The sequence below is a fragment of the Notothenia coriiceps genome, unplaced genomic scaffold, assembly GCF_000735185.1.
Source record: "Notothenia coriiceps isolate Sejong01 unplaced genomic scaffold, NC01 NC01_scaffold00000339, whole genome shotgun sequence".
NCBI lineage: Eukaryota > Metazoa > Chordata > Actinopteri > Perciformes > Nototheniidae > Notothenia > Notothenia coriiceps.
The window spans coordinates 653,744-664,202 of NW_011333040.1; the positions used below are offsets into that span (position 1 = coordinate 653,744).

General features: G+C 43.3%; 2 protein-coding genes across 2 annotated transcripts in view; one reads left to right on the forward strand and one right to left on the reverse strand.

The window, feature by feature from the left end:
• The window catches only part of LOC104949792 (plastin-3-like), a 24,380-nt gene extending 15,625 nt beyond the window's left edge, over positions 1-8,755 (reverse strand). The window contains exons 1-6 of the mRNA XM_010776200.1: positions 8,744-8,755; positions 7,726-7,855; positions 7,493-7,625; positions 7,217-7,298; positions 6,781-6,946; positions 6,485-6,624 (exon numbers count right to left, since the gene is read on the reverse strand). Coding sequence (XP_010774502.1) covers positions 6,485-6,624; positions 6,781-6,946; positions 7,217-7,298; positions 7,493-7,625; positions 7,726-7,855; positions 8,744-8,755 — 663 coding nt within the window. The remainder of the gene's footprint in view (positions 1-6,484; positions 6,625-6,780; positions 6,947-7,216; positions 7,299-7,492; positions 7,626-7,725; positions 7,856-8,743) is intronic.
• A 91-nt stretch (positions 8,756-8,846) lies between these two features.
• LOC104949801 (arf-GAP with Rho-GAP domain, ANK repeat and PH domain-containing protein 2-like) overlaps positions 8,847-10,459 on the forward strand; it is a 32,686-nt gene continuing 31,073 nt past the window's right edge. Inside the window, exon 1 of the mRNA XM_010776213.1 lies at positions 8,847-8,865. Coding sequence (XP_010774515.1) covers positions 8,847-8,865 — 19 coding nt within the window. The remainder of the gene's footprint in view (positions 8,866-10,459) is intronic.

A 10,459-nucleotide genomic window follows, 5' to 3' on the forward strand; every position in this document is an offset into this window, starting at 1 on the left:
TGGAAAATCCAGCTCGGTGGCAACAGCCCTCACTACACACTCTTTGACACCTTAAATTTGGAGACAGGCACAGAGCAGACGGGAGTTGAACTCTGATGTCACTGTCGAGCCGTTATGGCCGACTCCACTCTACCAACGGCTTTCTCGGCACTCCTGCAGAATCCTATTGGTGACGTCACGGGACCCTATGTCCATTTATATATACATGTCCTATCTATGGTGTAGCTACATCCCTTTTTCTGTTCGGCGAGTAGCAGCACCGCTCTACTCTTCCCATTTCAGGCAGGTAGCTGCTGAGGCTGTGTTTCCGCGCCCGCTCCGCTTACGCTGCATCTGGCATTTGTCTCTAATTTGAACCAGTGGAAGGCAGTGTTCTCGCCCCCACTTCCACTGGTACAAGGACGCAACAACTGCCTTGTTTATTTCGACTGGAAAGCAGGTAGCCGGTGAAGGCTGGACATCGGACCAACCCACACAACTGCAGAGAACATCCACATTTAGGAACATACAGAAATCACGGACAGCAACTGCAGACGGAGCACCTACTATGCCAGGACCGACAGACGTACAGTGAGAGTCGCAGCGGTTGTGTCAAACCACACCACACACTGATACACTCACTTATACGAATAGCATATTGTGAGTCAGTGAATAACAGGAGCAGCATACGCTTGCAGGTCTAGATGCATCGTGTTTCAGTCATTAGAAGATGTCAATCCCAAGAGGATAGCTCTGTAGCAATCTCACCGCTGAGAGCCATTCAGGGAACGCTATGTAACTGGTGAGAGTGCTGTATACAGAGAGCTAACAGTGATCAGGCTCGTAGCCACTAACACGAAGAGTCCAATTGCGAGTCATCTTTAACCGAGGTAGTCTGATATACATATATTCGGATTATAATGTTGCAGGATTGAACGATGAACGCACATACAGACTGGGGGCCCCAGTGTCTGGGTCTTGAGGAAGCTCTCACACTTGAGCCACATTACACGGTGATATTTCTCTAACATTCTTATAATAGACAATAAATATATAATGGTTTCCTCGAGTCTGATTAGCGTCTGCGCGTTATACAGTCACACTAACACTCGATCGATGTAGCACGTGAACGTAGAAACACGCTATGACATGGCTTACTGTATACCGCGTATAGAACTATGCATTATGAAAGGATCACATTACTTCGCGCTGCTCTGTCTGTACTGTCACTCTCATGTCGTCTGCGATATATAATCAGCTTATTCCAACAAATATATGACCATCAACGCCGAGATCGCTCTGGACAAACGTGCTGATCATGTTGGGCGTCGAATACCTCCATCCCTGATACTGATCGCGAGTCCCAGACCGTATCACTTGACCTGCATGACACTGTGACGGCCTGTGATAACTCTATCACCAGGATGGAATTTGCTGAGAACAGGAAGGGAGACGCAGGATGAACCTATCAGTTCAGACTGACTGGACTGAGCAGTACTTGCTGATTTGACACACAGGATGGTGGACACCACGTGAGACATGCTGTCACGGGGATTATAGAACACATACCTGTCTGATAGTTGGCTTGTATTTGACTTGTTTTTCTAGATTTGTGCGAGTTACAACATGGCATCTATTGGAGGTCCTAAGTCCATACTGGAGATCAGCAACTCTGTTCCCCGTCGTCTGACTTCGCTGTCTCCTTCTATGTGTCGATTTCGAGTCACAGTTTAATGTCAAATGTACTCTCGAGCAAGAGACACTATCCGACCAGCGAGCACAGCCTAGAGGATATGAGGAGGCAATATTCTGATGCTAACCGGATCACTTGATATACACGATAGACATATAGCACAATTCGCGGTGTTTTTGAGTATATCGTCCTCCGTCGAAGGAACGCGCCTCGTCAAATACTGAGGACATGAACCTACACGCAGTGCATATCAGACGACGTGACTTGCCAGCTCACTGACTTCTGTGGTATCGGAGCCTGGTATTCAGCAACACACAGCTTCATCAATCTCTAAGGGACACCAGCTAGAGCCAAGAAGCCGTCAGCGATCCTGCTTAAGATGCTATCCATTCATCGCTTGATAGGAGTACAGAACATCGCGAGTCGCACACTCGTAAACTTACTGACCTTATCTAAATCATATGCAAGAACTTCGACACTTAGATACTTCAGAACAGCTTGTAATAGCCTTAGACACATAAAAGCAATGGCTGCGTCAGACGCCGTAGATGCAGAGTGCGCGATGTCACTTAACACTAACGGGGCAGATCTCACGAAGCAGAGGTCACACAGAGCTTCACGTGAAGTTTTCTGCCAGCAATGACACAAATTCTTCATTACTGGATCTTCACGTCAATTCAAACTTCTCGCATATGCTCATGCAGACATGGAAAGTGTAGCATTCCTCCAACCTGAAAGCGCATCCCCCTCCAAAAGGTTGCAGCTTTGACTGAAAAGCTATCAGAGCGTGCTTTTATCTCCTGACAATCTCAGCAACAGATAGCATGGTTCTTGACTTATGCACGCACTGCCAGGTAAGGTGATTATACAAAGAGACATGAGGCTTCAGTCACATCCAACATTGCCACTGACAATAAGACTACATCGCTTACCATGCAGACGAACCATTGATCGATCGACGTTAAAATAGAACCTGCACTTACACGAACTTTTTGATTGTGGAAAACGAATCATTCGGCTGAGAAGAGCTGCATCAAATAGCGTCAGCTGCACGCTGTCGGGAACACGCAGCGACCGTCGGGAACTGCGAAATAATGCTCCACCACATGACACAGTTCTTCGAAAAGAAAGGTTTGAATGTGATGCAAATCGTCTCATGTTGTAACTGACGGGCTCCCGTCGATGGTTGGAAAGCAACAAAGGCTTGGTATAGCAGGCTTTCCGCCGTTAACCCGGCGCTTCTGACATTTCACTGCATCGATTCACAAATCAGTGTTGTGCGCAAAACTGTGTGGGGAAAAATGAAAGAAACGATGGATACTGTGACGAGACTGGTTAACTTCGTGCTGAGAGCTCTAGTCTGCAGCATCGCCTTTGTTAGATCGGTTGCTAGAGGAAATGTCATCTGAACACAAGGATCTCTTACTACAACAACGATGTTCGCTGGCTGAGCAAGGGCCGTGTGTTGGAGAGGGTGTGCGACCTGCGTGATGAACTGGTGTCGTTCTTATCAAGCCTGCAGAGCCAAAAAGCCCATGAGTTTTTGAACTGACTACCCAGGTGATAGCAGATGTTAATTTTTTGTGTGACATCATGTCTCATCTAAATCACCTTAACCTGCAGCTGCAAGGCAAGAACCACACTGTTGCTGAGATGTACGAGGCGGTTGAAGCTTTTCGGTCAAAGCTGCACCTTTTGGAGAGAGATATTCATGGGAGGAAGCTGCACTTTCCACGTCTGCGTGAGCACTGCGAGAAGAATGAAATGCCGGAAGATCCAGTAATGAAGGATTTTGTGTCAAAACTGGCAGAAAACTTCAAGGAGCGATTTGAAAGCTCCCCTAAAATCTCACGTGACATCCTCCTCTTCCTCAGACAGCCGTTCTCTGTGTCAGCAGACGGGCAGTGGACTGGAGAGGCCAAAAGCCTGGTGCCTTCCATAGAAGAGGGAGCTCTTCAGATGGAGGTCTTAGAAATGGGAAGCTCTGAGTTGCTGAAAGCTCAACACAAGGATGCACCAGTGTGTGACTTTTGGATCAACGTGGTTCCCCAAGCTCGTTTCAAAAACACCAGAGCTATTGCTATGTTCCTACTCACAATGTTCCCCTCAACATACATCTGCGAATCAGGATTTTCTTCAATGAATGCTATCAAAAGCCAGGACAGGAACAGACTCTCCAGTGCACATCTTGGACAGTGCCTCAGGATTGCCACAACAGAATACAAGCCCAACATCAGACAGTTTGCCTCATCCCGCCGCTCTCACTTCTCTCACTGATTGGTGAGTGAACAACATCAATTTATTTTTGCAATTTGTCAATTCTATTGCGGTATAATAATTATTAAGACAAAAATAACCATTTTATAGTTATATTTTATATTTCCTAAATAAAATGCTACGCAGCGTAATTAAAAACAAATTATTAATATGATAGAGAAAAAACCTTGGATAATGCAGCCCACAAACTGGTTAAATTGAATACAACATTAAAATAATATATTAAAAATAAAGTTAAAAAGGGTGATAGTATTGAGAATTCGAATAAAAGCGTTATTAGTTTTAAGGTTCCTCTTTTAGGACAGAGAAACACTCACTTTGGTCACACTTCGATTGAGGACCATTCGGATTTTTTCATACGATGGACGTCGCGGCTTTGGGGTGAATTTGAGAGTCCCAGAGGTGGAGCATAGTGTGTCGAACAGAAGTATTCCACTCACAATTATAGAACCAAAACAATAGACGGTAACATGAAACACAATCTAAATCAAATTACCTGCATTTATTAGCAAACTCAATAAAACAGAGCTACGAGTGACTCGAACAGATAGACGAAACGACATAGACGAATAGTCCTGGGTTCGAATGAAGGTGGACGAGCTCGGTCTAACGAGGTCTGCCGGTGGTTTCTCCTGCAAGGTGCCTAAGAGCTCTAGCTGTACTCACAGGACATAACACTCAACAACTCGGTAAGCAAACATCATATTAATACGGTTCAAAAGTAGACATTTCGTTCTTTCGAGGATAATGACCTATACATACAATTATTACATAGAACAATATAAACTAGAAATCAGAATTAATGAGTCTGTATTCCTCTTTGGTTTTGTACGGTGTCTTTCCACAAATGTTACAATGCTACGCAGATTGGATTGAGAGATTAACTTTACCTACAGCGTACGGGTACGGGTTTTACGTCAAATGGTTGGGTTCATATAGTCCATACTCAGATACACAGAGGTCCTCTTTCCTGGGAGTCATTCTCTCGCCTCACATACGACGTTTGTCCGGCTTGGGCGGGCGCGCGGTCTGTCAAACACTGCCGGGTTGACTACAACACTCGGCCGCTTGAGTTTTCGAGTTGTACCGGAAGCATTGGTGCGAGAAGAAATAAGTTGTTTGTGGGCAGGAGGTGGTGGTCTTCGTTGGTCCTGACATTAGACCTCCTCGATTCGCTACTGCTATTAGAGGGAGCGGTCGACCTGATGCTGATGGTGCAAGTTAGGTACCTCACATTTCTACGTTGACCTCGAGTCGCAACCTCCGCCCGTAGCAGTAGCGGGAAACTTCGAAAGAGTCGACCGGCGTGACTTCGGTTTCACGGACTGCACGTCTTGCTAACCCTTAGCGACTAGTCCGCCGCGCCCCAAAACCGCAAGCCGGGTATGTACGGTGGAGTACAAAGCGATTCGGAGCGGAGGTTAGCGAAGTTAGTGATCCGAGTCAGTTAGCTGACCTCTCCCGTCTTCTTTGAGAATCTGACATAAAAAAACCAATACTATTTGTTATTTACAGCCTGATATTATTTGGTACACATATTTAAAAATGTTAAAACTGATAATGTGGTGTATTTTGGTACGACATTATAAAAGTAACTAACTGAAACTCTCTCTCTGTCTTCCTGTCTTTCCCAGTGTGTGTGTGTGTTACAGTGTTTGCTGAATTGGATGTGGACCTGTCTGACTATTTGATCAGAGTTCACTCTGTTGTTTTTTATTTTTGTTTTATTGTTATGCCCCATCAGACCACAGCAAAATCATTTGTATTTGTTAAAGCATTTATTTATTATTATTGTTAATAAATGTTTGATTTCGGTCTAATTTTATTTCAAGGATGCATTTTTCCTTTACTCTCAACACAGGGTTTGTTTAATTACTACTGCCACTACTACAACAATTATAATAGAGGTAACATCTGCACATAGTGTAAAACAACTTTTAGTGACACATAACATTTTGGCCCTTAGCTTGTCATGCTTGAAAAAAATTGGCCCTTTGGTAAATATAATTGGGGAACCCTGGCCTATGGTTATGGCTAGAAAGGATCCATCTAGTGTAAAACTCTCGCGAGAGTTTGCAAGTCACGTGGCTGAATGTTTACGTTTGGCAGGCAGCCTTTAGGCTTGTTTGAGACGCGTTGCGGCTCGCCTCGAAAGTAGACGAGAATAGCCGATTGCAGCCGGGGGAGGTCTCAAAAAGCTTGCCTGAACTCAGTACCTGTAATCTGTGCAATAACAATAAAGTTGAATCTTGAGCAGGAACAAATGTATTTACTTAGTACATATCTGACATTAACGATTAAACACATTTGTGCATTCTTTATAAATGCAAACCGAGTCAAGCCGACTGAGAGCTGTCCGACTTCAGGCAAGCTTTTTGAGACCTCCCCCGGCTGCAAACGGCTATTCTCGTCTACTTTCGAGGCGAGCCGCAGCTCATCTCAAACAAACCTATTTACTCTGAAACAAGGTAACTGGAAGGTTTTAAGGACTCATTCCTGCAGCAGGCTTGATGAGAGGTTCAGACATTTTCTTACCTTAATATCTCCGGAAAAGTTGGATATGGACATTCCGACTTTCTTTAGGTGGAAGTTGGCCCAGCGCAGCAGCAGCTCCTCTGGACTGAGCTTCATCAAGTCCTCCAGACTCTCCCCTTCCTCCAACAGCGCTGCTATCGCTGCACATGGAAAAACAAGCATGGGTCTGGTTAACACTACGCCAATAATTAACATTTCTTTACTCTAAGTTTTGAATTTAATGCCACAAATATTTCATGTTGACTGATTTTGTCACTTTTAGCTTTGTGTCAACAGGCTAGTGTGTTTGTACACACCTTCGTTGCGGCTCAGCTCTATATCAGCGAACAGTCCGATCTTGATAATCTGCCAGAGCAGTCCGAGCACCAGGTGAGGTTTCCCCTCCTTCAGATCCTGAGCTCCGATGTTCACTACTTGGCAGCCGATGGCCGAGGCGGAATTCAAAGCCAGGTTCAGATTCTCCTGATGGACGACAGAAGCCAAAATATGTGTCACATTCATGGAAGTAATGTAAAATCAGTGATGTAGTTTTAGACATACTGTAAAGTTGGCATCACCGTTAAATAAATGATTTTAAAATTGCTTTCATTGTTCTATATCTTTTAACAGCCACAATATGCTACTGTATCCCACATTTGATAGTTGAATAGTTTTCAAAGATACATGCAATGAAGTTAAATCACACTAAAAACAACATAAGCAGTGGAAAATCGAGTTAAGCAACTAACTAACCTGTGTGGTGAAAGCTGTGAGTTTCTTCTTGTTGATGGTTCTCTCATCAATGGTGTCAGCAACAGAGAGGTTGATGAGTTTACTGCAAAAACAACATGAGAGAAAAACATATGAGCATAATAGTCTGGTACAAAGCCTCAACATCAGACTGAAACAAGGCCAAGGCCCCGTGGATTAAGAATACACTTTTTTTAAAGGATGGATTACAACAAGTAATACGAAAGTGATGCGTTAGTGTTATTGATAGGGTTTGGGCAGGGACTTCTTAAGGTTTACCAGAGTATGACGCCATCTGACACTGCTTTGAACAGAGCTTCAGTCTCGGGGTCGATGGGCAGGACGTGGTTACAGTCAGGATCTTCCGCCAGAGAAGAGTTGATGTAGTTGGCGAAGGCGTAGCGCTCCTGCTCTGAAATACAGTTCAGTTAAGAGTCAGATTCCTTCTGTCATGATATTGGACAGTGTACACTAACATATCATTCTATTAGTTTAAGTATAGCTTTACTAACCAGAGATTGAGTGCTGAGTTCCTTCACTAGAGATCTCGCTGGTGCCCCCGATGGCCAGGATGCCTTCTTTCTTGTTCAAAGCTTTCCGGAAACCCATGGCCATGCGGTCGTCCTTCAAATCCCCGAAAATCTGCAAGCAAAAACAACTGAGTCAATTTAATTGTGGTTACATTTTTTGAGATGCTAATTAAGAGAGATACTCTGTCACTTGCTTTCAAAACAAGCAACTTTAAAGATTCAGTTCTGATGCACCTCATCCGAATCAGTGTTTTTTTCTTCTTAACCCTTTGATACACAACATGGGTCAAAAGTGACCCGAGTGAGTTTTAATTGTAAACATCTTTGCAACAAATTACTTTCACAATTCAAAATGCCAGGTATTCCTTAATTAACTTGTTTATGATTATCACAACTTCTTACTTTCATTTTTCCTTTCTTAATTTTTGAATAAAAATCATTTTTGTATCACTACCCTTCTAAGGGACAACATGGGTAAAAAATGACCCGTATTGACCTACAATGTGTTTCTTAGCTATATTTTTGAAAATCAATTTATTGAATCATTTAATATTCCAAGTATTCATTTACTATCTTGTTTTTGATCACCAAACATAATTATTTTCATTCTCCCTTTCTTAATTTAGGAACTAAAACTGTTTTTGTATTTCTCCATCAGGTTTACATACATGGGTCAAAAATGACCCTTGTATGCAAGTGTGATAAAATGAAAAAAATACATATTATAATAATACTTTTGTTATAAATAATAATTTTAGCAGTGATTTGGACCAAACATGTATTCACTATGGAATTTGATAGGAAGCTTTTATTTGTAAACGATTGCAGTTAGGAACATGTTAACCATGGACAACTTTTCACATGCCAAACTTGTCACAACATAACAGGCTGCTTTTGCACGACTGATTCATGTAAGTCTTATTTTACACTTCTTTTACCTAAGGAGATATTTGATATCTTGTGAAAGATAACTGTACATAATATTTGAACATTACCTGACCTTGTCATCCATTACTAGTGAGGAAGAGAGTTCATGTCTATGTCAAATTACACAGGAGGAACTGGCCAAATGCTGCTAGTGTACGATATTATTATATATCACAATGGACAACTTCTTCACCAGTATCCAGAGGTGGGGACTCGAGTCACCTAACTTGACTCGAGTCACATATTTTTTGACTTGAGACTTTCTTGACTAACATTGATAAAAGACTTGACTTGACTTTGACTTGGTATTCATGACTTGAGACTTGACTTAAGCTTGAGATAGATGACTTGAAAGGACTTGACTGTTTAAAATTAAATATTTGGGTTTGTTTTTGTATTGAGATATTACGTTTAGTTTTTTCGAAAAACGTGATTGGGTGATTATAGCGCCATGCATGCAAACCTGGCAACCCACTAGAAGGCAGGAGTGTCAGTTAACATGGCAGCGGCTAGCTTTACTCCAAAAATAGGGAAGTTTGGATTCAAGGATTATGTTGTCGATGACGGTAATAAGAAGAGAACAGCGGTATGCAGGGTCTGCAGCATAAAGATCAGTGACACGACCACCACAACATCCAACTTCATTCGTCACTACAAAAAAAAACACAGAGAAAGGTAGGCTACATGCATGTGTTGTGTTAGCTAGAAAGCTAACGTTAAGTTTAAGCTACGTTAGACTTGCTTTTAAATCGATTAAGCAAAGAGAAGACAAAACGGTAAATTAACACTAGAACCGCCAAGGGATTCATTTTGACTAACCCTGATACTGACGGGCTGGCTCCTTCAATATGGCTCTCACGCGAGTGCCGTTTTAGTGCTCGCGAAAATAGTATACGTCCGCGGCTGCTTGACTTGTGCTCGCGTGGATCTCATATGCCCTCGCGATTTATGACAGAGATTTGCCGCCATACAGCTGCATCAAGCCTTCTCCACAAAGCCTTACATCAGCCCCAGCACAATGCAAGCCGTTGGTGGCAGTGGTGTAAAGCGCACACGCCCGCCACTGGACTCTGGAGCTAGTGGAAACGTGTTCTGTGGAGTGAGCCAATCACGCTTCTTCTTATCTGGACAGTTTGATAGACAAGTCTGGGTTTGGCAAATGCCAAAGGAGAACGTTAAGCCGGGCCTGACTGCATTGTGCCAACTGTAAAGTTTTGGTGGAGTAGGGATAATGCTCAATAGGGTAGTTATTTCTGGGTTGGCGCTAGGCCACCTCCCAGTGCAAGCGGATTGCTTACTGCCTTCATCCACGCAAGTCATCTTTGGATAATTCCCTAGGCTTCGGAAGCCTTGGGTGGAAACAGTTTGGGGAAGGGCTTTTCTGTTCCACGCATCCGAACTGTGCGCCGCACAACAAGCAAGGTCTAAAAAGGAATGGTTGGGATGAGTTTGGTGTATGGAAGAACCTTGACTGGCCCCGCACAGGCCCTGACCCATCCAACCCCATTGACAACACCTTTGGGATCGAAATAGAACGGGCCCGTCCTCGGTGCCAATCAGCTGGTCCGACCTCCACAAAATGCTCCTTCTGGACTGAATGTGCCAAAAATTCCCCACAGACAGACTCCAAAATCTTGTAGAAAGCCTTCCCAGAAAGCATTGGAAGCTGTTATAGCTGCAAAAGCGTGGGGACCCAAAACTATCATTTAACAGAAGTGAGAATATTGGGGGATGTCAATAAAAGCTCCTGTTAGTGTATACTTTTGTCTAAATTGTGTATAAAAAAGAG